At 44.9% G+C, this 27,860-nt stretch overlaps 1 protein-coding gene across 1 annotated transcript in view; it reads left to right on the forward strand.

Annotated features, from left to right (window-relative positions):
• LOC126473552 (tubulin polymerization-promoting protein homolog) overlaps positions 1–26,959 on the forward strand; it is a 125,360-nt gene extending 98,401 nt beyond the window's left edge. Inside the window, exons 3-4 of the mRNA XM_050100683.1 lie at positions 10,690–10,819; positions 26,697–26,959. Coding sequence (XP_049956640.1) covers positions 10,690–10,819; positions 26,697–26,897 — 331 coding nt within the window. The 3' untranslated portion in view covers positions 26,898–26,959. The remainder of the gene's footprint in view (positions 1–10,689; positions 10,820–26,696) is intronic.
• Positions 26,960–27,860: the final 901 nt, after the last annotated feature.

Genomic DNA, 27,860 nt, shown 5'->3' on the forward strand with positions numbered 1-27,860 from the left:
GAATGACACGTCCTTTTGCAACACTTTGGGAATAAGCACACTCGATTGTCCACTGTCATTTTCAAGTAGGATCACACCCTGTTGAACTGAAAGTTATGTCGACGTGCAAAATATCGGCGCACAAATTAGTTCTGGATACTGTTCATTGAACGAGGCCAAGGCGTGCGAATGTAATGCAACAAAATCTTGAGATCTGGGTCTGCTTCCGTGGCCTGTGAAATTTTTCTGTAGTGCAAGGGATAAGATTCTAGCAATTCAGAGTCCTGCGCATCGATTTGGCAACAAGATGCGGCAGATGCATCAAAATCAGAGTCTGGGACAATCGGAAGGCGATATAGGACGTCTGCATTGCCATGCTTTACCGAGGGTCTGTATACAATTTCATACTGATATTGAGAAAGCAACAAGGCCGATGGCAAGCAAATGAGATTGGAATCGATGACCTGCCTTTCCTCGAAATGTGTCTGAACTGCAGTCAGTACTATAGTTCAGTTTGAAAAAAGTCTCACTTTTCGAGACGACACTTGTGTCCTGTTTGGTGAGCATTGGTATTAGTCACAGGAGACGGATGAGCAGGAATAGAATGAGCTTGAGCAGCGAATGTCGCCATAGGGGGCAGAGCCGCAGGGGGCTCCTGTGTCATGGATGTGTCAGCTGCCTGAGCATCTGTGGTTTGTTGGTCATTAGGTTTACCCCTTAATATGGGGAAATGGGTGCAGTCCTGCGATGGCCATGGTGGTCAATTCGTCCTTGATTTCCTTTTTGGAGAGTGGAAAGACTTCATAGCCTTCTTCATAGTGTCGGAAGTTCCATGCGGCTTTTCGCGGATGATGCTGTAGTATACAGAGAAGTTGCAGCATTAGAAAATTGTGGCGAAATGCAGGAAGATCTGCAGCGGATAGGCACTTGGTGGAGGGAGTGGCAACTGACCCTTAACATAGACAAATGTAATGTATTGCGAATACATAGAAAGAAGGATCCTTTATTGCATGATTATATGATAGCGGAACAAACACTGGTAGCAGTTACTTCTGTAAAATATCTGGGAGTATGCGTACGGAACGATTTGAAGTGGAATGATCATATAAAACTAATTGTTGGTAAGGCGGGTACCAGGTTGAGATTCATTGGGAGAGTGCTTAGAAAATGTAGTCCATCAACAAAGGAGGTGGCTTACAAAACACTCGTTCGACCTATACTTGAGTATTGCTCATCAGTGTGGGATCCGTACCAGGTCGGGTTGACGGAGGAGATAGAGAAGATCCAAAGAAGAGCGGCGCGTTTCGTCACTGGGTTATTTGGTAACCGTGATAGCGTTACGGAGATGTTTAATAAACTCAAGTGGCAGACTCTGCAAGAAAGGCGCTCTGCATCGCGGTGTAGCTTGCTCGCCAGGTTTCGAGAGGGTGCGTTTCTGGATGAGGTATCGAATATATTGCTCCCCCCCTACTTATACCTCCCGAGGATATCACGGATGTAAAATTAGAGAGATTGGAGCGCGTACGGAGGCTTTCAGACAGTCGTTCTTCCCGCGAACCATACGCGACTGGAACAGAAAGGGGAGGTAATGACCGTGGCACGTAAAGTGCCCTCCGCCACACACCGTTGGGTGGCTTGCGGAGTATAAATGTAGATGTAGATGTAGATACATAGAGCAACCCTTCCAGGAAGCGAGATGGTGGGGGTCGTGAGTGGCGTCCAAACAGCGGGCGCATGTGAGCCGGCGCACTTGACACACAAAAAACGCAGTGAGCAGTAATTGCCGGTGTGTTGCAAACGTTGACACCTATGGCAGATGGAGGGGCCGTTGCGGCCCTCATATGATTCAGTACGCACCTTGGTGCACAGGAGATGCCTGATTTGGTAATTGCGTTTGACTTTTCGGTGGTCTCAGTATCGGCACTTCCGGCAGCTTGTCGAGATGGCCATCGAGCAGCCAGTGTCACATTGCCGCGAAGGGGGGGAGGGGGGAAGGGAGTGGGTGGCGGAAGTGTCGCCTAGCTGTGAATTCCTGTAATGCTTTGCATCAGCCCGACTGACGTAGCCAAGGCCCTGGCAAACAAAAATGTAGTAACACTTGTCGCCTATAAAAGCGCAGTACAACGGAGAAGCGTACGCAAAAACGACGGTGCCTTAGAAGGCGAACGACAAATCTGACTCAGACACTACAACTAAACAACGCTGAGCAGCACTCGTGACCGTAACGAACGACGCGCACGTACTCGAAAGTAAACATTGTCAGGGCTCCAACCTGATTGTAGCGTGGAATGTATATAGTGGGGAACACTACAGCACTGTACGCAGTCATATATTTTACTCACTCAACACTATTCACTTTCTTCCCATTCCACTTGCGTGTTTACGCGAAATACGCACCGCCACGCACTGTTCAGTGGCCTGAGGAGTACGAACGTAGACGAGCGACCTGCCCCAGCTTTTCACAGGTGGCATGAGGTATCTGCAGATAAATAATAATAATAGTCATCATCATCACACCATCAGTATTCTGCCCAACTCTCCGTGCTCTGCTGTTCTCTGCCATTCTCCTCAGTTGAACGTCGCGCTAATTTTGTTTACTGGCCACTGTGTAGAGTTAAGATTAAAAATCAGAGAACATCATTAGATAACTGAACATCACCACTTTACAATAACTAAATTATCTAAACAGCGCACGCCAGGAAACTTCTCAGGAGGAACGAATTTTATCTTTTCCATATTTAATTGGCGTTTGGAGTGACATCTCGTGCCAATGATGGCAGCTGCGAGCTAACACACTGTCCCGTCCACCCAACTGCGATCCGACGCGAACAACATTTTCTGTGTTACCTTCTCCCGCATTTTCCTTCACACCCCGTAAACATTAAATTGAAACTGAAAAATTCGTACTTATCAGCTTAATATCTCATATGTGCTGCATCGCAAGGCATTTAAGAAGTCTCGCATCAACATCTAGGTAGCAGTAGCTAGTACCAACCTGGCACTACAGTGAGGTGGCCTTATAAAATTCCAAGAAGATGGCAGTGCATCCTTTTCGCAGTAGTTAATTGATTGTAGCTCAGCTAATTTGAGCGAGATATTTATAACTCATATACACAAACCTTCTGTGTGAGTCGGTTATCGATTAATGAAAACCAGTTCAAAATCTTTACAGTAGTTCCTGTGGTTAGCCAGAACATACAAACAGAAACTGCGGCGACGGACTTTATATATCTATATAAGAAAGAATACGCCGCCCACACCGTCTTTCACCTCAACACCTTCGCCATTTACCCCCACAACCAAACCCTCTTCACCTTCACCCACCTCGACACCCTAGTTTAAGCCTCTTCCCTCCCCTCTCTTCACCCCTCCCCCTTTCCCATCATGGCACAGCATGAGTGATGCATCCTCTTCCTGCACATCCGCTCCTCTACACCAACAAATACCTACTCATGGACACCCTCTCCCCTCCACCGGGTCGACACCTTCTTCCTGAACAAAACCTTCCTCCAGCCCCACCATACTATCCCCACCTCTCCCTCCATCCTCCACCGAACTGATGCTCCTGGTCCCCGAGTACAGGGTGGCGTCGCCAACGGCCACCTTAAGCACACCCCCGTCTAGCCACAGCCCCTCTTCAATGATCCCACTGAATACCTTATCCTCAGTGTCTTCTTCCCCTCCATCACCGTCACCTGCATCACCATCTATATCTGCTCCACTGCTCCTATTCCCTATGACTTCATCTCCTACATTGACTGCACCTTCTCCACCTATGTGATTGCTGCTGACATCAACATCCGTAGCCGCTCCCTTGCCGCCCTTCAGCCGTGGCATCAGTTCCTCCTTACGATCCAGGGTGACCTTTTCCGCTTTCCCAGCACACCCATCTCGAAAGCGACACCACCCCCAATGTTGTCCTTGCCTCTGCCAATCTCCTTCGGCGTATCGCCGTTAACATCCTTGACCCTACAGGTAGCGACCAACTCCCCGTCCTTCTCACCATAACATCTGCTCACCACCCGCCTCCAGCTCCACGCCCTGCACCCCCTCCCAAGGTAGTAAATGACTACCATTCCTCCAGCTCGGATGCCTACCGGGAATCCATCTCCACCCAGGTTGGAAGCCACCCTCTTACCTATCACCATCCTGACGACATCGACCACTCTTCGTCCTTCCTTCACAAGGTCATTACTGACGCCATGGAGGCTCATGTTCCCACTAAAATCATCCACACCCACCGTCTCACTCTCCCTCCGTGTGCTGTCCTCCTCCTCCATGAATTCCGCCACCTTGCTTCCTGCACACTCATGACAGGTATACACTCCGACACCACCGGCAAATACAGCGACATGTACGGAACCTTATTATAGCAAAGCAACGCTGGGACTGTTGCCAGACCTGTACATGACTCAACGCCACTCTCCCTATAAACTCCTCCAAGTACTGGTCAGCCCTCCATCATCTTACTGGTTCCCATTCTGCTCTCCATTACCCCCTTCTACATAAAGACCACCCTCTTCCCGACAACCTCAGTAAGGCCAATCACTTGACTTTCCACCTTCCCAAGGTGTTCTCCATCCCTGATGATCCCCACTTCGATTATTCTCTTTTCCTCACCATCATGAAATGTGCCGATACCTCGATTGCTCCACTTGCTCCCAGTCTCCAGAACCTGGGGCAGTTGGCCCTCTCCGACATCAACACTCCACTCACAGAACAAGACATTACACGTATCCTCTGGTCACAATGCAACATGGCCCCTAGTCACCTAACGCCACCTCAGAGAATGCCCCTTCTCCTTCCTGACTGTCATTGCCAATCTCTACGTCATCCTGTCTACCGGCTTCTACCCCGACCTGTGGAAGACTTCCTGCAATCCTCTTATTCCTCAAACCCAACAAACCCCCTTCAGTCGCCTGTTCCTATCGTCCCATCTGCCTCACCTCCTTCTTCTGCAAGGTCTTCGAATCCATCCTCTCCTGCCCTATCCATTGCCACCTCAATCAACACCACCTCCTACCCCTTACCCAGTGTGGCTTCTGACCCTCTTTCTCCGCCAAAGACCAACTCCTTAACGTCACCCACCTTCTTTCCCTCCAACTTAACTCCAGTCACTCTGCCATTTTTGTTTCTCCTGATCTCCAAAATGCCTATGACCGCGTATGGCATCCCGGTCTCCTCCTTAAACTCCAGACCTACACCCTGCCTATCAATTTTGTCTGTCTGGTCGCTTCCTTCCTCTCACACCATCCTTCCTGTGTCACCCTCCACAACACCAACTCCCGTATCTTTTATCCTACTGCTGGCGTCCCCCAGGGCTCCGTCCTCTCCCCCCTCCTCTATCTTCTGTACACTGCTGATATGCCCAAGCCACCCCCAACTGTCCACCTCCTCCAAAATACTGATGATACCGCCTTCCTGGCACTCTATCCTACCCTTCAACAGTCCCAACGCACCCTCCAAACCCACCTCAACCACTTCACCACTTGATGTAGCTAGTGCTTCTTTCGTCTCAGTCCCTCCAAAACCAAGGCAATCATCATAGGCTGCACCACTCGCTCCTTATGTCTCCATGATTTCTACCTCACCATTTATGGTCATTCCATTCAGCTCACCCCCTGAAATACCTTGGCCTCACCCTTGACCATCACATAACCTGGGTCCCTCATCTCCTAACTATCCAGCAGAAAGCCCATTCCTGCCTCTGCCTCCTGAAACTCCTGTCTGGCCAGACATGGGGACTGCATCCTTCCACCATCCTCCACACCTACAAATCCCTCATGTGTCCTCCAAATCCTAGAATGCCACATGCACCACCTTGCCTTGTGTATATGCGTTGTATGACCTCATCCCCTTCCCCCACCTCCTCCTTTTCCTCCAACATCTCCGCATCCTTTACACTGTCTGCAGGCTTGAGCCCCCACCCCAGCCCTTGCTTTCCTCCTTTCTCTCCATCTCCCACCGATTGCTGTCCATCTATTACTGTATCTCCACCTCGACACCTTCCATCTACTTCATCAGGGAAATTTCCAGCACCTCCCCCTCCCATGTTGAACTTTACCATTCAATCTATGCTTCCTACCAACTGTAGCCTGGCCTTGTCCCCTCCTCCTCCCCAAGGCCCCCCTTTTCCTCTCCCCTCCTTTTCCCAGAGCGGATTTTCCCCCTTCCCTCCCTGAGTCCCTGCACCCCCTCCTCGGCTGTTTTCCTCTCCTGTCCCTTCCCTCCCAAGCTCTCCTTTGGCACCCTCCCCATCACATCCCCCTTCTCTCCCCTCCTTCTTGCCTCCTTTTCCCTTCTCCCTTGTGCCCCCCTCCCCCTCCCGGCAGATCCTCCCTGGTTTTTATTCATTATCAAGTGTGCTGCATTAATGTTGTGTTCTGTGCCATTATACAGTGTCATCTAGTGATGCGGTTTTAATTGTGTGCTCGACCTGTATATAGTCCACGTTTGTTTGTGTGCTTTTTATACTGTGACTGACTTTTAACTTGTTTTTGCCTGCAGTGTTTTTTTAAGTGTGCTTCAAATTGCCAGCTGTGTTCCTTTAACTTTATGTCGACTTTTTAACTGTCCCCCAGTGCATGTCGCCATTCTAGTGTTTATTTTAACTCCCATTATCTCCATTTACAGTGTTTTTTATGGCCCTCTTTTTATCCCCCTTTTATGTAAGAGTTTGCCTTTCTGTATTTTCTTTTTTTGTAAAGCTCTTTGGCTGAAGAATGGTGGACTGTGCCACTGCCCATGTGGGGCAGGGGAATGAAATTACAATAAAGGAAAAAAGAAAGAAAGCCTATAGGTAGAAGATATGCGCATGCTACACACCATGACTTCTTATGACAATAGTATGAAATATGATGATAAAAGTAACCTGAGGATGAATAAAACGGCTACAATAGAGTACCTATTATCTGAATACAGATCAACCGAAATATGGAAACGGAAGGTGTTCCATTGAGTAAATTCAATTTTGCATGCGCGCCATGTAAAAGTTCTGTCACTCTAGTCTGGGGTCTGGTCAGTTCGGTTGTCTCCACCCTCCTGCCAAATGCCACTGATGCAGTTCTGTGTTTGTCTGAGTAGAGTTGCACTCTATCAAAAAACTACAGTTCGGTAGTCTTGGTACACTGCATAAATGCCGTAGTAAATTGTTGGGTTACTGGTAGTATTGGTAGCAGTGGTATGGAAACAAACATAAATGAATGTGTGTGAGAGACACTGTGGGTCGACAACTTCTTTTTTGTTTTTTATCCGTCTGTTTGTTTGCTTTGCATGTAATTAGAACTGCACACCGTTCAGTGCTAGCCCATTGAGTATTTTACAATATATAAATTGTGTTTTATATGTAATAAAACTTAGCGGATCGCATAACTTTTCTTCCTTTATATTAACAAACCAGTTACTTTTGATGGAAGTACAGCTTACATGCATAAACATATAAAAATCTATATAATTATTGCTGTTATTTCGTACTCAGATGAACATTCTTAATCACAATAAAAGACAAGAGTTATTATTAATCAGTGTAAATTGTTTATGAACATCAGAAACATGTTTATTCACATGTTTTTGTTTTACTTTTTTTTCCAATTTTACCCTTTTTGTTAGGAAATGCGTTTCCTAGTCTATATGGTGAAACTGTGTTGTGTTTTCCACTTTTAAATCCCTCTGCTTCGCATTGTTGTTGTTGTTGTGGTCTTCAGTCCAGAGACTGGTTTGATGAAGCTCTCCATGCTACTCTATCCTGTGCAAGCTTCTTCTTCTCCCAGTACCTACTTCAACCTGCATCTTTCTGAATCCTTTTAGTGTATTCATCTCTTGGTCTCCCTCTACAATTTTCACCCTCCACGCTGCCCTCCAATACCAAATTGGTGATCCCCTGATGCCTCAGAATATGTCCTACTAACCGATCCCTTCTTCTAGTCAAGTTGTGCCACATATTTCTCTTCTCCCCAATTCTATTCAATACCTCCTCATTAGTTATGTGATCTACCCATCTAATCTTCAGCATTCTTCTGTAGCACCACATTTCGGAAGCTTCTATTCTCTTCTTGTCTAAACTATTTATCGTCCACGTTTCACTTCCATACATGACTACACTCCTTACAAATACTTTTAGAAACGACTTCATGACACTTAAATCTATACTCGATGTTAACAAATTTCTCTTCTTCAGAAACGCTCTCCTTGCCATTGCAGGTCTACATTTTATATCCTCTCTACTTCGACCATCATCAGTTATTTTGCTCCCATAATAGCAAAACTCATTTACTACTTTAAGCGTCTCATTTCCTAATCTAATTTCCTCAGCATCACCCACTTTAATTCGACTACATTCCATTATCCTCGTTTTGCTTTTGTTCATGTTTATCTTACATCCTCCTTCCAAGACACTGTTCATTCTGTTCAGCTGCTCTTCCAGGTCATTTACTGTCTCTGACAATTACAATGCCATCGACGAACCTCAAAGTTTTTATTTCTTCTCCATGGATTTTAATTCCTACTCCGAATTTTTGTTTTGTTTCCTTTACTGCTTTCTCAATATACAGATTGAATAGCACCGGGGATGCGCTACAAATCAAAGATTTTCGAACAAAAGCTAAATTGAACATGGACAGTTTCAGTTTTGCTCTAAATACTGTTTCTTTTTAAGTAACAGACCGAAGAATAACTCTGCAGAACAAAAATATTCCATAGGTTACGTGGCTCTCAGTTTCTAGACTGGTCTTTAGGGGAATATAGTATGACATTGATGACATGCGCGAAGTGTTGGAAATTAGGTAATGCCCAATAGATATGCAACACATCTAATGTACAGGCAACGCGGTTTCGATCTTAACTGACCAAGGCTAATGGGAAAACTACCGTCTCTACGCTTACTTACGATAGCCTGTGGTAGTTTTACAACTGTACGTCGGAACCCTCACTTGCGACAGACCGTGTTGTTGTGTTCCGTTCAAAAAGGACTGCAACAGGTGGCAGGGGAAGCGGGAGGCGTAGAAGGTGGAAGGGGATTTCCTTTTCAAAAATCGGCTGATTTAGACGAATCTGCCCGTGCCAATTTCCTCTAGTTCTTGAATATTGTATACATCGAGAAAAGAAGAAAGTTTACATCTGGGATGTTACTCTCCGTCTAGTTTATGTTTGCAATGTTCCCTACAGAGGAGATAAATAAATAAAACTTGTTATTTGCCTCCAATTCTGTAGCTTTTAATGTTCTAGTCATCTTGTACGATATCAGCACACTTTAGTATTATTTCCTTTTTTTAAAATGAATATCCTTTTCTGTTCAATTATTTTCATCACACGCAGGTACGCAAGCAATTGTACAGTTGTCCCCTACTGCTATAGAGGACAGACGCAGTAATAACTCGTTTAAAATGGACTCTTAAACTCGCGTCCGAAGCTTTGCAAAGCAGTTCACTTTGAGACCACGACGGTCTGTACGCCGTATGGTGTACAGGCGCGGGTCTACCGCCATCTTGGTCTGGGACTGTTCGTGAGATATCGTGGCGAATGGCGAGCACTTTTTCGGACATTGTTCGCAGTTGGGGACGCAACAGTGTAACAGTCGCCATGCCATAGTAGTCCGGGAGACCATCACAAAAAAGTGCAATTGTTTTGTATTACTTGGTGTTTTAACACATTGCTATTGACGTCATAACAGACAAAACCCCATTTTATTCTGGGACATGTGACGCCCAATCACTTTTAAACGTGTCGTAAAAAGTAATGTTGGGAAACTACTAGCTACAACTTTTTAAGCATTACTAGCAACACATATTATAGACAGAAAAGGTCAGCAAGGTATATACTATTGAAATATTATGCATTGTAACTAGTGTTATTAATAATAGCAATACTGCATTGTAAATATTAAAAAATAAACTTACATTAATAATATAAATTTGTTTATTATTATGAATATTTTTGAACAATCAGACTTGAAAAGAGTACTATATAAATCAAAGACTTAGAACAAAACCAGTAGAGCTTTGGCGGATAGCAGGTTTTGATAATGGGCTTTTATTTGTTAGGCTGTCAATAACAACATATTAAAACCTCAAGTAGCATAACGTGGTTGTACTTTTTCTCACGGGCTTCCGTACTATTGGAACCAATCAGTGCCTAGACTGGGAGAGAAATGAACACTAGAATCCAACGATTCAGGGAGCTCCAGTTCTAGGGAACTGCGTCAAAGTGACTCGAAAGACTTTCCTCGGCCTCTCGTAGTAATACTGAGCGGTTGTTCAACATGCTACGTCCCACTCGCAATATTCTGCTTTGAACATTTTCATTGTTCACCTAATTGTTTTGAAACTTTGTGCGAGATTAAAATTGTATGGCGGATAGATACTCTAATCTGGGACCTTTACCTTTTGCTGGCAAGTCTACAAGCACGTCTCGTTATCCGCCGTCACAACTTAACTTCCGTCAGTACCTTCCAAACTCCACAGAACTTCTCCTGCATCCATAGAGGAAAGTATGTAGTGGAGAAATGACTTTGCCATAGCCCAGACGATTGTTTCCAGAATGAATTTTCACTCTGCATCAGGGAGAGCGCTGATTTCAAAGTGTGCAGGAGAACTTTTGTGAAGTTTCATAATCACTAAACGTACGTTTACATCCTCAAATAGCCAAACGCTTTTCAGAGACTTTAGTTGTATGTCTCCTGATGAAAATGCGGTGACTTATCGCTGATGATTTCAGGTCCAAAACTTTAAAGTACAGCGATTATGTGAAATTCATCGAGGAGCTAGCCAGACAGAAGAAGATGGAGCCGCAGCAAATAATGGACAAGATGCTTAACTGCGGACCGCCGGGCACCGCAGGCGCTACGGTAAGCCACTCACTACACACGCTAAAACTCGCCACACATAGGGGGCGTGGCCCCTCCCTAGTCTAGTGTAAAAAAAACTATTGCTCCGACAACAACAACTTTTTTACTTCACTGATGAATATCATAGTATGTATTCTGCTCCTGAACTAGGTTTTACATTCAGTAAGAATAATTCCGAATTCCAAGAAATAAGGGTCTCAGCAATTTCTGCAAAATCTGATGTTTTATAAGCAGAATATTGAAGATTTTATCTTTTAAAAAGGATACATAGTCCAATCAAATGGTGTATTTCTGGTAAAGCACTTGCCCGTGAAAGACAAAGGTCCCGAGTTCGAGTCTCGGTCTGGCACACAGTTTTAATCTGCCAGGAAGTTTCATATCAGCGTACACTCCGTTGCTGAGTGAAAATCTCATTCTGGAAACATCCCCCAGGCTGTGGCTAAGCCACGTCTCCGCAGGATCCTTTCTTCTAGGAATGTTAGTTCTCCAAGGTTTGCAGAAGAGCTTCTGTGAAATTTGGAAGGTAGGAGACGAAGGTACTGGCACAATTGAAATTATGAGGTTGGGTCGTGAGTCGTGCTTGGGGAGCTCAGATGGTAGAGCACTTACCCGCGAAAGGCAAAGGTCCCGAGTTCGAGGCTCGGTCCGGCACACAGTTTTAATCTGCCAGGAAGTTTCAAATCAGCGCACACTCCTCTGCAGAATGAAAATCTCATTCTGAAAAGCAGCCTGTTTTTGACCCTTCTGAAAAAACATCAAAAACGCCTACTTCCACCCGCAACAACTCGAAAATACATGTTATCAGCCAAAGCACCTGCACCACGTGAAAATACGTAAGATTTCCCGCAAGAGGCGTCTGTAACATTAAAATTTCTCGTAGGGGAGGGGGGAGCAAAGTGAGAATTACGAAAAACATCTTCTGCACCTACTGCCAAACGTACCGTCCCACCTCTCTATCGCTCATCATCGATATACTTTCGGTGTATTACGCTTAAAATATTTTGTTTCGACTGAAGCGATGGGAAAACTTGTTTGATGATACGTTAACAAATTATATTCACTGCTTATTGCGCACAGGAGCGTGAATAGACAGGTGAATATGAAATCTATGTGTAGTAATGAACATGTGTCACGAAATGAGAGAATGTCAGCACAGGATTGGGCCATCAATTTGAATAGGTTCTCTGTCTGGAAAAGAAAGAACGCATTTAATGATAGAATGTCAATTCAAAAGACAGATAAGTTTTATTGTGAACTATCTAAGTATGAATAAATTCTTGTTCTGATGTCGGGAGCACATTTTATTTACTCGTCTCCATTTGCAGGTCGGTGGCCCAGGCAATGTTTCTTGGGCACCAGAAAGTCCATTTGAGGCGTCTTGGGCACTTGAAGATCCAGTTAAAGGTCCAGAGGCTACGGAATATCCAGGCTGTGCAACGAATTGTTGTTCTTCAGTTGAAAAAACTGAAATTGAATAATTAATGTTATGATAGATAAAGACTGATTGATGAGGATGCGTAATGCTGCAACATACACTGTCGGAAAAAATTAGTACACCCTTTAAAGGTTTCCAGTTCACTCAAGATCTACAGTTGCAACAATGCATATGGAGTACATAAAATGATTACATTTACAGATAAATAGCACAAGCAGTTCTGAGGTACCAGGTATTAAAGCACGCTGAAACACCGGTATCAGTACGTGGTTTAACCTCCACCGGCAGCAATGGACGCGCCGACTCCGGCATCCGTCCAACAGTACAGATGGCGGCTACTGTCACGTCATGCCACGCCTGCTCGGCCGGTTCACGTCCTTTTGTAATAGTTGCTGGCTGACGACTCACAGGAGCTACTTCCCTCCCCATCATATCCCACACGTGCTTAATTGGAGACAATCACTTTTATATATCGTAACATTAATCATTCAATTACAATTTTTTCAGTTGAAGAACAACAGCTCACTTTTCAACCTGGACATTTTCCTGCCCCTGGCCCTTTGCCTGGACCTTTCAGTGCGCGAGACCCCTCTCCTGGACCTTCCAGTACCAACAGCCAAACGGACACGAGTGAATAAAATGTGCAGGTGGCGTCAGTACAGGAATTTCTTCATACTTAGATAGTTCACGATACGACTAAGCCGGCGGTTCTAGGCGCTTCAGTCCGCAACCGCGCAGGTTCGAATCCTGCCTCGGGCAAGGGTATGTGTGATGTCCTTAGGTTAGTTAGTTTTAAGTAGTTGTAAGTGTAGGGAACTGATGACCTCAGATGTTAAGTGCTTAGAGCCATTTGAACCATTTGATATAACTAAACTGTCTTTTGGAAACTGGAAATTTGTGGTAAGATCTTATTGGACCAAACCGCTGCGGTCATCGGTCCCTAAGCCTACACACTACTCAATCTAACTTAAACTGACTTACGCTATGGACAACACACACAGCCATGCCCGATGGAGGACTCCGACGGGGGGAGCCGCACGAATCGTGACAAGGCGACTGAGACAACGCGGCTACCCCGCGCGGCCAACTGTCTTTTGAATTCACATTCTGTCACTAAATGCCTTCTTTCTTCTTCACATAGAGAACCTACTCGAAGTAACGACCCAATCCTGTGTTCGACATTCACTCATTTCATAACACATGTACTACATACAGATTTCTATTCAGTCTCATGTTCTCAATATGTAGCAAATTTGTTAATGTTTCATCAAACATGTTTTCCCATCGATTCAATCAAAACAAACTCCTTTAAGCGCAATACACCGAAAGTATATCGACGATGAAAGATGGACGAGTTCGTCTGACTGTAGGGCGCAGAAGATTTTTTCGTAATTTTCACTTTGCTCCCTCCCCCCTACGAAAAAATTTAAAATTTAATGTTACTAACGTCTCTTGTGGGAAATTTAATGTTCTTTCACGTGGTGTAGATGCTTTTGCTGATAACATGTATATTTTTCGAGTTGTTGGGGGTGGAAGTGGCCGTTTCTGACGTTTTCGCAGAATTGCCAAAAATCTCGCTGCTTTTCAGCGCACTCTACCGCCGATATCGTCTGTCAGAAAATCAAATCTGGCTAGTGAATTTTATAGGAAAATTTATATATTTAATTTTGTGCTGAATGGTGATCTCCGAAAAAAAACGCGCAGTTTTAGATATAAAAAAACGGGAAAAATGAAAAAGGTGCTATGAAGGAGCAAGAAGTCTTGGCTGCAGTATTAACAACGTAACCAAGACTGCTGATTTTTCGTATCGCACGTACTGGTTGCCGTACGAACCCAGTTATGAAGTGGAAAAAGTCCGGTGATTTTGAGGTTTTTGAGTTTTTTATCATGAATCCGACCTCCTAAAAGGCAACATTCATGAAATTCAGATTCAGCACCCCAAGAAGCATACATGGACGAGAGAAAAAGCCTTTCGCGATTTTGTTACGAAAACAGCTGTTTTGAACAACAATTGACAGGAGTGCTAGAGCATTCATTATCTATTTAGTATGCGGCAGTATCAGTCCTAGAGAAGAAATGAATAGGACATTTTCTGCGGGAAATTTAATTTAGGTTACTTTTTCACTGGGATACATTTTAGCTAGAGGCGGCTGTTTTAAAGTTATTCCAGAAAAACGTACAGAAGTGACCTTCAAACACACCCCTACCCCCTCATTCACTCCAGTTATGTGTTTTGGTATATTTTTCATGGCACCCCTTCGTACCACTGTACAAATCTCCTATGACTGAATCGAAGTCGTGCAACTGCCACTATGGGGTTTCTACTGCATCCGCAACTTTGGTACCACTGACGCGATGAGAGATTAGGTACCACTTTGGCATAGTGTCTCCCTTTAATTTCGTCGGACTGTTGGAGGTTTTCGTTCCATAGGCCCTAATTACAGTGCCTGTGGTATGAAGAAGATCGTCAGGTGGCACTTTATTATATTTCACTGAACCAACGTACACAGCTTCCTTGGCCCGAGTATCTACTTTTTCATTTCCCTGTATTCCGCTGCTCGCCTTCACCCAAAACATGATGGTCGTCTTAATTACGAGGGAAAGTTCCTGAACTGCCCTCATAATGGGGTATAAATGCTGTTAATTAAGAGTGATACTTTTTAAAATTTGAAAAAGAAAACCCTCATTGTATCAAAGTAAATTGTGCTTTATTTTGAAGCTTTGACATGTATTTATGTTCTGGACAAATATCCACTACGGCTTTGAACATACTGACGAACACGTCTCAATCACTCTGTCCAACATCAGTGACTTTATGTCAGTGATACCCTGAGGAATGTTCGCCTCCAAACGGTCCAAAGTTTGTAGCTTGTCAGCATAGATCCGGGATTTGATGTTGCCCCAAAGGAAAAAATCACACTCCTGTGGCGCCATTTCACGGATCCACGTCTCCAAGTGATCCTGTCGCCAAACTTCTCCCTCAAAAACTCGAGTTTAGCATCAGCTGAGTAGCACATAGCGCCGTTCTGCTGGAATCACATGTTTCCAATATCTATGGCCTCAAGTGCTTGTCACAGGAATTCGCGTAACGTGGATCCGTAGCGTCACCGTTGGTGGTAATGGTTCTTCTCTTATCATACCTTAATGGAAGACCCTTTACTAGATAATACTGAGTGTGAATCTGATAAAATTATGATTGTTTCTTCTTGAACTTCTCTTGCGTATTTACGTTTCTCTAAAATCGCTATGTGTTCTACACTTCGCCGTAATGGCCAGCCGGGCTGACTCATTATTGCCCCAAGAGGTGGCAGCTCTGAGTACTAAATTCCTCATCCTGTATGCTCCCATGTCACCTACAAATAAAAGCACGTATTCTTTGTTCAAATGGTTCAAATGGCTCTGAGCACTATGGGACTTAACATCTGTGGTCATCAGTCCCCTAGAACTTAGAACTACTTAAACCTAACTAACCTAAGGACATCACACACATACATGCCCGAGGCAGGATTCGAACCGGCGACCGTAGCAGTCTCGCGGTTCTGGACTGAGCGCCTAGAACCGCGAGACCACCGCGGCCGGCGTATTCTTTGTAGTATCCCTTTGAGCCACGATATAATTAAATCAGGTGAAATGCAGTAAAATATTTGTTTTTATTTTTATGTGTCGTTAGGGCACAAACTGACTGTTTCAGTGTGAAACAACTGTAGCAATACCAACTTCATTAGACCTGTACGTAAAAATTGTCACCTTTTCTTAATGACAAATGAACATTTTTAATTACATGAGCCATGTGACAAACAAAAGTATTATTGCAATATAAACAGAATTGAGACCACAATCACAAAAACGGATTCCATAATATATAATTTTATGACGACCCTTCATTTCAAACATGTAAAAAAAAGTCCTTTCAGTGCTTCACTATTTATGATGTAGCTGAAAGCATTCGGTCACCTTCGTCATAAAAATCGAACTTTGCACATGGAATACGTCCTTCTGATTCGTTTAGGATTTTGTTTGCTGCTGCAGTGGGCACAACGTTTAGAAGCGCTCTTCCCAGGCACGTGTGTTGTTTTATCAGTATCATATGCACTGCCTTTGAAAGATAGGGCTTCAAGTGATTTCTTGGGCTATCTGAGTTCCATCTGCTCAAAGGAGGGTAGAATATTCTGCGTCACTATTTCTTGCATTTCTTGCTTTGGCGGTCAGTGGCATATGTTGCCAAAATACCAGGTGATCAAAAAGTCAGTATACATTTGAAAACTGAATAAATCACGGAATAATGTAGACAGAGAGGTACAAATTGACACACATGCTTGGAATGACATGGGGTTTTATTAGAAGAAAAAAAAATACAAAAATTCACAAAATGTCCGACAGATGGCGCTCCATCTGATCAGAATAGTAATAATTAGCATAACAAAGTAAGACAAAGCAAAGATGATGTTCTTTACAGGAAATGCTCAACAATAGCTGTAGTCGAGGGATAATGTTGTGAACAGCACTGTAAAGCATGTCCGGAGTTATGGCGAGGCATTGGCGTCGGATGTTGTCTTTCAGCATCCCTAGAGATGTAGGTCGATCACGATACACTTGCCACTTCAGGTAACCCCAAAGCCAATAATCGCGCGGACTGAAGTCTGGGGACCTGGGAGGCCAAGCATGACGAAACTGGCGGCTGAGCACACGATCATCACTAAACGACGCGCGCAAGAGATCCTTCACGCGTCTAGCAATATGGGGTGGAGCGCCATCCTGCATAAACAACGTACGTTCCAGCAGGTGTTCATCAGCCAGGCTGGGGATGATGCGATTCTGTAACATATCGGCGTACCTCTCACCCGTCACGGTAGCAGTTACAAAACCAGAATCACTCATTTCCTCGAAGAAAAACGGCCCGATAATGGTAGATGTGGTAAATCCAACCCATACCTTGACTTTCTCGTCGTGCAATGGAGTTTTCAGTTTTAGGATTTTCGGTAGCCCTAATTCTGCAGTTGTGGGCGTTGACAGACCCTCGGAGCGTGAAACGAGCTTCGTCGATCCACAACACGTTACTCAACCAATCGTCATCTTCCGCCATCTTTTGAAACGCCCACACCGCAAATGCCCTCCGCTTCACTAAATCACCAGGTAACAGTTCATGATGCCGATGGATTTTGTACGGATAGCATCGGAGGGTAGGCCTCAGTGCCAACCAAACAGTAGTGTATGGAATGCCGGTGCGACGTGAGACTGCACGAGCGCTGACTTCCCCGTGCATAGACGAAACTGCTGCAGTCTCCATTTCTTCCTGAACTGTCTCAGCATCATTACACCTTGTGCTCGGTCGGCCACTACGGGGTCTATCGTCTAAACAACCCGTGGCTTCGAACATCGAAATCATTCTCGCCACAGCTGCATTTGTCAACGGACCTTTACCCGTTCGAATCCCCTTCCTATGGCGATAAGATCGTAACGGTGAACTAGCACATTCCCCATTCTGATAATACAGCTTCACTAAAAGCGCCTTTTCAGGTAACGTCAACATGCCGCGACTGCTGGCACATCTGATTCTCTCTCTTTTTTTCCTTTATTGTTATTTTAAACACCTGTACACCAGGCGGGCTTGCAGCAGCATCCTACGCCGCTCTTCAGCCTCAGGATTGACAATGAAAAATATTAAAAGACACATAGACTGAACAAAATGGTGGGCAAAAACATTAGACACAGAATAAAAAAACACGAAGCCGGTCACACTCGACGAAAACCACACTAAAAACTGTCGGCACGACGCACAAACACTGACGACTTCGACGGCACCGGTGAACGGAGGAGCGTGACGGCGAACACTAAACACAAACACGATGGCACACACACGAGATACTGGTGGCGATGATATCTGGCGCGCGAATGTCCACATAGCGTGTGTGAGTCCGGGGACCTGCCAAGAGGGGAAGAAGGGGGAGGGAGAGGGGAGAGCAAAGATGCCAATGGCAGAGGAGATGGGAGGAGGAATGGAGGTATGGGGGTAGGGGAAGCCCGGGGGAGGAGTGGGGAGAAAGGGAGGAAGGAGGGAAGAGGGAGAGAGGGTGCCCATAGCAACAAACACAGGGAGGGAGAATCAAAGTTGGTAGGAGGGATAGATGGAGGGGAGGAGGGCACCATCAGGGAGGGGGAGCTGGCGGAAGGCACCTTGGGAGAGGGTATGGAGAGTGGAGAGATGGAGAGCAGGTGGGACGTGGAAATAAAGGTGCGGCAGCAGACGTGGGTGGGAGAGGATGGGAGAGACCAATGGGTGAGGAGGATCGAGTTTACGGGAGGTGTAGAGTATCCGTATCCGTTCGAGGTAAAGGAGGAGGTGGGGGAAGGGAATAAGATCGTACAGGATCCGCGTGGGGGAGGGAAGACAGATGCGATAGGCGAGGCAAAGAGCATGGCGTTCTAGGATCTGAAGGGATTTGTAAAAGGTAGGGGGAGCAGAGATCTAGGCAGGGTGGGCGTAGCAAAGGACAGGGCGAATGAGGGAATTATAGGTATGGAGGATGGTGGAGGGGTCCAGACTCCAAGTACGGCCGGAAAGGAGCTTGAGGAGACAGAGTCGGGAGCGTGCCTTGGCTTGGATCGTCCGGAGGTGGGGGGGTCCAGGAGAGACGATGGTCAAGGGTGACACCAAGGTACTTTAGGGTGGGGGTGAGGGCGATAGGACGGCCATAGATGGTGATGTAGAAATCGAGGAGACGGAAGGAAGGAGTGGTTTTGCTTACAATGATCGCCTGGGTTTTGGAAGGATTGACCTTAAGCAATCACTGGTTGCACCAAGCGGTGAACCGGTCAAGATGGGATTGGAGAAGGTGTTGGGAGCGCTGCAGGGTGGGGGTAAGGGCAAGGAAGGCGGTATCATCGGCGTACTCGAGAAGGTGGATGGGGGGTGAAGGCGGCAGCATGTCCGCCATATACAAAAGGTACAGAAGAGGGGAGAGGACGGAACCTTGGGGCACAGCGGCAGAGGGGAAAAAGGTGTAGGAATCCGTGTTGTGGATGGTGACGTAGGAAGGACGTTGGGAAAGAAAGGAGCCGATCAGACGGACATAGTTAATAGGAAGGGCGAAGGTTTAAAACTTGAAGAGGAGACCGGAATGCCACATGCGGTCATAGGCTCGTTCAAGGTCAAGGGAGAGGAAGATAGTGGAGCGACGGGAATTAAGCTGTTCGGAGAGGAGATGAGTGAGGTTAAGGAGAAGGTCATCGAGAGAAGGACGGCAGAAAGCCACAAAGGGTAACGAGAAGGAGGCAGTACTGGCGGAGATGCTGGTGGATGCGTTGGGTGAGGATGGATTCCAGGACCTTGCTGAAGACCGAGGTAAGGCTGATGGGGTAGTAGGAGGAGACAGTGGATGGCGGTTTACCGGGTTTAAGAAACATCAGGATATGGGAGGTTTTCCACAGGTCGAGGTAGTAGCTGGTGGACAGGACTACATTGTAGAGCCTGGTCAGGGTGGAGACGAAAGAGGCAGGAGCTTCACGAAGGTGGCGATAGGTGACACGATCGTGACCAGGAGCGGTGTTGCGTTTCGTGTGGAGTGTAGCGATGAGATCCTGTGTAGTGATAGGGGCATTGAGTTCAGTGTGTGCAATGTTGTCCAAGTACTGGAAACCAGGTGCGAGGGGAGGGACAGAGGTGTCAGTTCGATCACGGACATCCGGGAAGAGGGAGTAATCGAACTGGAGATCGCCGGGGATGGAAAATACATCTGAGAGGTAGGAGGCAAAGTGATTGGCCTTACTAAGGTTGTCAGGGAAGGGTTAGTTATCATGAAGGAGAGGATAGTAGGGGGGGGGGGGCTTAGATCTCGTAAGGCGGTGGAAGGCTGACCAGTACTTGGACGAGTTTATAGGAGGGGTAGCGTTTAAACGGGTGCATGTCTGTCGCCAGTCCTGGCATTTCTTAGCCGCAAGCAAGTTACAGATGTGTCTCTGGAGTTGCCGGTGGCATCGTAGTGTGTCCGGTTCACACGTGTGGTAGAAGGCACGGCAGAGGCGACGGGATTCACGGACGAGGAGGACGGCCTGTGGGTGTAAGGTAGGACGGTGAGGGTGGATAGCGACAGAAGGGACGTGGGCCTCCACGGCCTCAGACAGGGTCTGCTGGAGAATGGAGGCAGCATGGGTAATATCATCAAGGTGGCGGTAGGTGAAGGGGTGGCCATCGACCTGGGTGGGTAGGGTATCCCGGTAGGCATTCCAGTCAGCATGGGAATAATCATGGACGTACTTTGGGGTAGGGTCATGACGGGGGTCGGGGCAGGGGTGATGACCGTCTGAAACTGTGAGGAGGACAGGGAAATGGTCACTACCAATGGGGTCCAGGACATCCACTGTTATGCGGCCAAGGAGGTTAGGGGAGGAGAGGACGACATCAGGAGTGGAGTTGGATTCGGGGCGGGTGTGCTGGGGAATGGGGACGAGGTCGCCTTGGAGGGAGGAGAGGAACCGATGCCACTGCCGTAACTGGGTGGCAGAACGATTATGGATGTTGAGGTCGGCGGCGATCACTTAGGAGGGGAAGGTATGGTCAATGTGGGAGAGGAAGTCAAAAGGAATAGGGGCATTAGGGCAGACATAGATGGCGGCGCAGATGATGTTAACGCCAGGGAAGAAGAGACTAAGGATCAGGTGTTCGGTGGGGTCGGGAAGGAGAGGTTGGAGCTGAACTGGGATCTGGCGGTGGTGACGAATGGCAACTCCACCACGCGCTATCGGGAAGTGATTGTCAGAGTGGTGAAGGAGGTAGGGCGAGGTGTGTATGGTGTGGTGGGGCTGAAGAAAGGTTTCATTGAGGAGGAATTCTCTCTCTCATTACAGCTCCTTTTATACACGATTGTCATGCGCAGTCACTGACGTTTTGCTGTCCAGCGCCATCTGTCCGACACTTTGTGAAGTTCGTTTTTTTTTCTTTTGGTTCTAATAAAACACCATGTCATTCCAAGCACGTGTATCAATTTTTAACCTCTCTATCTACATTATTCCGTGGTTTATTAAGTTTTCACATTTATACTGACTTTTTGATCACCCGGTATTACTGCTTAGCCAACGAATTCCATATTTTCATTGTAGTCCTTGACAATTTTTGGGCAGTTGATTGTACAGTAGTTATGCTTCCATCTATCCTTTTTATTTACCGACTTCATCGAGTAAATATCACAATAATTTAAAAACGACATATATATATGAGTATTTCACAATAATTTCACCGATTTATAAAGTTATTCAGTAATGTGTTATGTTTTCAAAGATTCACAACATACTTAATCTCAAAAATAAAAAAGATTCGCAACATGGTGCGTCTTCTTTTTCTTTATGTTATTTCCTCCCTCAAGTCCTATGCGGCCAGGGGGGTGGGCTGTCAGCGATACAATACTCCGCTCTTCATCCAAGAGTATTCATAAAGATATAACAAAGACTATACAAAATATGGGAACTGTTTACTTTTTAAATTAAAAAGATGAATGATGGACAAATAAAAGGACAAAAAATATATATAGCCAGCTAAATGAATGCTGCTTCACTCATGTAGACTGTATGACCTGCAAAGAATTTTTGTTTGTATTCAATCGAACTTCTATGTTTTTCACAAATTGCAACACCTTCTAAGCTTTTAGCGCTAATTAAGGCCATATAAGCATGATCTTTTCCGAATTTACTTCTGAGCAAAAAGCGATTCTGGTAGCTGGAGTCTAAAGTTTTTGGTAATCATGCGTTTTGCGTGCTTGTGAAGATATTTCCGTAGCAACTTTCATCCACTAACAAATATTTCTGTATATCTAACCAAATTTAGCTTTAAAATTTTTTTAATCTCATCAAATAGTTTCATCCCCTATTTCGATCCCTTAGGGGTTGAATTCCCAGAAACACTCAAACAAGTATTTTTTTTATTTCTAACTGAGAAGTCAAATATCAGTTGCCGTAGATGTAAACATTAAAAATCCTTTAGTAGCCTATAGTAATTATTTATTTTCAAAAATCTCTCACCCATTATTTTACCCTCTTAGTGGTTGTATTTCCATAAATTCTGAAACATTTATTTTTTATTTTCTGACTGAGAAACCAAACACCAGTTTTCAAAGCTCTAACTTTAAAATTCCCTCAATACCGACATACTTTCAAAAAGCCTTTCATCCTCTATTTCACCCCCTTAGGAGTGGAATTTCGGACAATTCCTTCTGAAGCGATCGTACAGTATAAGATCCACTCCCTTTCGTAACTTCAGCGGTTTTGGGTGGGCAGTGATGAGTAAGTGCATCAGTCTGACCCTATTTGACCCCCTTAGGGGTTGAATTTCCAAAAACAGTGAAATGTGTATTCTTTCATTGCGAACCGAGAAACCAAGCACTAATTTTCTAAGATCTAGCTTTAGAAATGCTTTAACAATAAAATATTTTCATAAAACGGTTCACCCCCTATTTTACCCCGTTAGAGATTGAACTTCCAAAACCAGTTACATGCATATGTTTTATTTCTAACAGAGATGCCAAATACAAAATTTCATAGATTTAGCTTAAAAATGCTTGCACAGTAAAATATTTCCATAAAAACTTTCATCTCCCATTTCACCCCCATAGGGGTTGAATTTCAGAAAACAATGAAATAATTTTTTTATTTCTAACTGAGAAGCCAAATTTAAATTTTCATAGATTTAGCTTTAAAAATGCTTTCATAACAAAACATTTTCATAAAAAATCTCATCCTCTATTTCACCCCCTTGAGGGTTCAATTTCCAAAAACACTAAAAAACTTATTTTTATTTGTAACCGAGAAATCAAATACCAGTGTTCATATATGTAGCTGTAAAAGTACTTTAGTAGTTATATAATAATGACATACTTAAAAAAAAACTTTCATCCACTATTTCACCCACATTGGAATAAAAATGCTGACACATGTTTTCTTTTATTTCTGACTGAGAAACCCAATGCACATTTTCGTAGATCTAGCTTGAAAGTAGTCTTAATAGCAATATTTTTCAAAAAGCCCTTCATCCCCTATTTCATCCCCTTAGGGTTGGAATTTCGTAAAATCCCTTCTTAAACGGCGCCTACAGTATAAAATCCACATCATCTCGAAATTTCAAGTTTCTATACTTAGCGGTTTGGGCTTGGCAAGGATGAGTCAGTTAGTCAATCAATCGGACAGGACATTGTACAGAGATTTAAAAAACACAATTGTCATGAGGTGTTATTCTTTTGTGAAAAAAGCACTGGAGCACTGCACTTTCACTTAATAACTGAAGGACTTTCACAGGGTGAGTTGTGTTGTAAGAGGAGAGAATATGATCCATAGAGATTGCAGGGTGCAGGTAAAGAGATGGAGATGTGTCAAGTAGGGAAACTATGCAGATGATAGGTAGGAGGTGAAGCAGATAGTGGGAACACAGATGGTGGGAAGGATGGTGGGTAAGGAGGAGTCTTGTTGCGTGGGAAGGGTAGTTGGTACAAGAAGAAAGGGACAAGGGTAGGTGGAGAGGAGAAAGGAGAGGGAAGCCCTGTTGTGATGTCAGATAGGTGGGGAATGGTTAAAGTTGGTAGGCAGGATAAATATCGAGGTGGATCTCCTTGTGTTGGAGAGGGAGTTGGTGTTGCATTGTGATAGGATGCGGAGTGTATGTAGATGTAGGGACGAAGGGACGTGTTTGTGAAGGCATGGCAGCATACTGAGGTTGATCATGAGAGGCAAGGCTGTGGATTATTGGAATCTAATTTACAGATAGTATAGGAGTTGTGCTCGAGGTGTTCAATGTGAGTGAGGAGGGGTGGGAATTTTTTAGATGGTACAAGATCCATGTGGGGGTTGGTAAACGGATGCAGAAAGCGAGGCAGAGTGGATAGGGTTTGAGGCTCTGGCGCGCCCGGGTTCCCGGGTTCGATTCCCGGTGGGGTCTGGGATTTTCTCTGCCTCGTGATGACTGGGTGTTGTGTGACGTCCTTAGGTTAGTTAGGTTTAAGTAGTTCTAAGTTCTAGGGGAATGATGACCATAGATGTTAAGTCCCATAGTGCTCAGAGCCATTTGAGGCTCTGGAGGAACTTGTAGAACTTTGGTGAGGTAGATATCCATGCAAGATCTGCATTAGCAGAGGTTGAGTCGGATCGGGATTTTGCAGATGTGGAGAACTGTGGAGTGGTGTACAATCTGCAAGTTCAGCCTGTTAGTAGTTTTAGTCTACTGTGGGCTTTCTGTTGGGTGGTTACTAGGTTGGGTTTCCACGTTAGTTGCCGTTTGAGGGTTGTACAAGATATTTTAGTGTGTTAGTTAACTGGATAGGACGGTTGTACATGGTAAGGTAGAAGTCATGGAGGCAGAAGGTGCGGGTGGTTCGTCACATAATTATTGGCTGCGTTTTGGAGGTGTTGATTTTAGGGAGCCATTGGTGACATCAGGGGGTAAACTGATTGAAGTGGATTTGGAGGGATCGTTAGGGGAGTATAGGGCAGAGGGCGAGGAAAGCGGCGTCATCAGCACACTAAAGGAGGTGGCACAGTCGGTTCGATTGAAACCACTGACATAAATGTAAGCGTTCCTTAGTAAAACTTTTTGTATACTTAATATTATCTAATATTTAGAAACTGTCAATACTGCTGATCATATAAAATAGAAAAAGTCTTTCCTTAATTTCAAAAACACGATTACTACAAAAAACCAGTGAATTTAATCTTGAGTTTTATTTGTTTAAAGTAGGGCGGCATCTGCTTATAGCTAATAGTTCCTGCTTTGCCGCAAGACAACTGCACGGATCGATCATGTCACTATGGATACAGTGAGAAAGGAGCATTTTAGTAGGCACAAAGCGAAAATATTAAGGTAGTTTCTCTGCGCAACTCTTAGGCTGAAAGGGGTATACTGTACTGTATTACTGTATAAGCACAATAAATGCAATTTCGATATTCGCTCTCCTTACTTATGTTGTAATTTTAATCGCCAGCGGGTATAACTGTACTAATATATGAGGGACTATCAATAAGTAATGCAATAAATTTTTTTCTCGGCCAATTTCTGCTGAAAAAAATGCAGAATTTGTTGTGGAACATCGTCGAATATTCCTGTTTCAGCTCCTATAGTTTCATGATGTTCCATTTGGTGGCGATACTATACGTAGCGTTTAAAGTGGCGTCTGTAACCGAGCGGTGTTCCAAGCACAGTGCTATCACTGAGTTTCGTTTGGTGGAAAATCAGAGCATCACAGATATTCATAGGCGCCTACGAATGTCTACGGAGACTTTGCAGTGAACAGAAGCACGTCACTGGAGGTGATCGATGGATCGGTCAGATTCCTCGCTGTCACTGTGGGTAGTGCTGACACACTCGTCCACCAGTTGGGGTAGTCAAATGTGTCATCCCCTTGGGTTCCTCGCCGTCTAATAGAACACCATAAAAAGCAATGAAGGAACATCTGTACCAAATTACTCCGGTGTTACGAGGCTGATCGTGGCAAATTTTTGTCGAACATCGTCATAGGCGATGAAACGTGGCTTAATCACTTCGAACCGGAAACAAAACTGCAATCCGTGGAGTGGCGCCACACGATCGCTCTTCTGAAGAAAATAATTCAAAGCCATATCCTCTGTTGTTAAAGTCATTGCGACGGTCTTCTAGGACACTGAAGGAGCTATTCTGTTTGACGTCCTCCCTCATGGTGCAACGATCGACTCTGTAGTGTATCGAGCTAGCTCCAGGAAATTGAAGAAAAAACTTCAGCGTATTCATTGCCACAAAAATGCAAACAAACTCTCCTTCTCTGTGACAAGGCAAGGCCTATTACCACTCTACAGACCCCAGACGAGCTCAGAAAACTTCACTGGACTGTTGTTCTTCATCCGCCCTGCAGCCTGAATCTCGCACCTTCCGACATCCATCTGTTTGGCCCAGTGAATGATGTACTCTGCGAGAGGCTGTACGTGGATGATGGGGAGTTTAGTACGATATCTCCGACGTCATCTAGTAGAGAGGTACCATACAGGCACGCAGTCTCTCCCAGTAAGATGGGGTAAGGCCGTGGTATTGAATGGAGATTATGTTGAAAAATAGGGTTTTGTAGCGAAAAGAGTGGGGAGTAATATGGTGTATTGGAATCCAGAATAAAACCAACGTGTTATCAGAAAAAAGGTGTTGCATTACTTTTTGAAAAAATGAGGTCATCAGTCCCCTACAACTTAGAACTACTTAAACCTAACTAACCTAAGGACATCACACACATCCATGCCCGAGGCATTCGAACCTGCGAACGTAGCGGTCGCGCGGTTCCAGACTGTAGCGCCTAGAACCGCTCGGCCACACCGGCCGGCTTACTTATTGAATGCCCCTCGTAATTGCCTAAGCATGGGTAGCAGCAGCTTGCATTTCTACCAGCTCAATGAAAGTACAATGAAGGGAAAAAGAAACTGTTAGCGTGCAGGATGTGTGTGTTGCAGCAAGCGCTGAAGACAGGCGTGGCGGCGGCGGCGACGGAGCGGCTGACGGACACGTCCAAGTACACGGGCAGCCACAAGCAGCGCTTCGACGAGAGCGGCCGCGGCCGAGGCATCGAGGGCCGCGAGGACATCGCCGACACCTCGGGCTACGTCACCGGCTACAAGGCCAAGGACACCTGGGACAAGACGCACCAGAAGTGACGCGCCGCCCTACTCCTACCCAAACCGTGTGTGCAAATTAAAAAGTTAGCTTGTCTGCTGTTCACTCAAAACAATAATAAAAATATTTTGGTATGAATCGTTTTATTGTTTCCGAAGTATTCACCTTACGGTTTGTTAACTTTACTCTGCATTTGAACCAGTTCCTTAGACATTATGTCTAAAGTGACACTGGTGCCAGAAATCAGAAACACAGAGAGTACTAGTATAGCGTTGAGGGTTGCATTCATTAGAAATAAAGGTGCCGCGGTTAATTCAGTGTTATACCGGGTTCCTCCGCTCGCACTGCAGTCTCGCGAGTATGACGGATCTGAAGATGGAGGCACTGCGGCCACTTTCTGTTCCTCGACTCCTTCCTTACTGAAGTGCGCAGCGGGGTAAGACTAGTCCCAGCTTAGCACACAAGTCGAGTGTATGATACTGCTGTTGTAAAGTGGCACTGACACAGCGAAAAGACTGACTGATAGGATCAGATTGCCTCTAAGGATGCTGTGCTTTGTGAGACCTTGGAGGGTGTAAGATGAAAATTAAGTGGTGCAGTGAATACAATTACAGCTGTACTCCTTTAGATGACAACTTCCATACTATAGTCCACATTTCAGACGAAAAACAAACAAATTTCATCCATTGCTAACAAAGTAGATGCATTCTTGTTTATTTCACCTCCACCATGACGAAATATAGTATGTGCTCCTTCAAATTAAAACTGGCTACAGACTGTCACTTTTGTGTCCCTGTGGCCAAAAAGTATACTATTTGTGTATTGTTGTGGTCATGGCAACTTGCATTACATACAAATATACACATGCACATATAGATGTATCCATATGTATGCATAGATGTTATGTATATAGATGTACATCTATATGTAGACATACACAGGAAAACGTTCACAAAACAAATGCATACAAACATGAACATAAGGGAAAGGTTGGCAAGAGTACT

The sequence above is a fragment of the Schistocerca serialis genome, chromosome 4, assembly GCF_023864345.2.
Source record: "Schistocerca serialis cubense isolate TAMUIC-IGC-003099 chromosome 4, iqSchSeri2.2, whole genome shotgun sequence".
In the NCBI taxonomy this organism is placed as follows: domain Eukaryota; kingdom Metazoa; phylum Arthropoda; class Insecta; order Orthoptera; family Acrididae; genus Schistocerca; species Schistocerca serialis.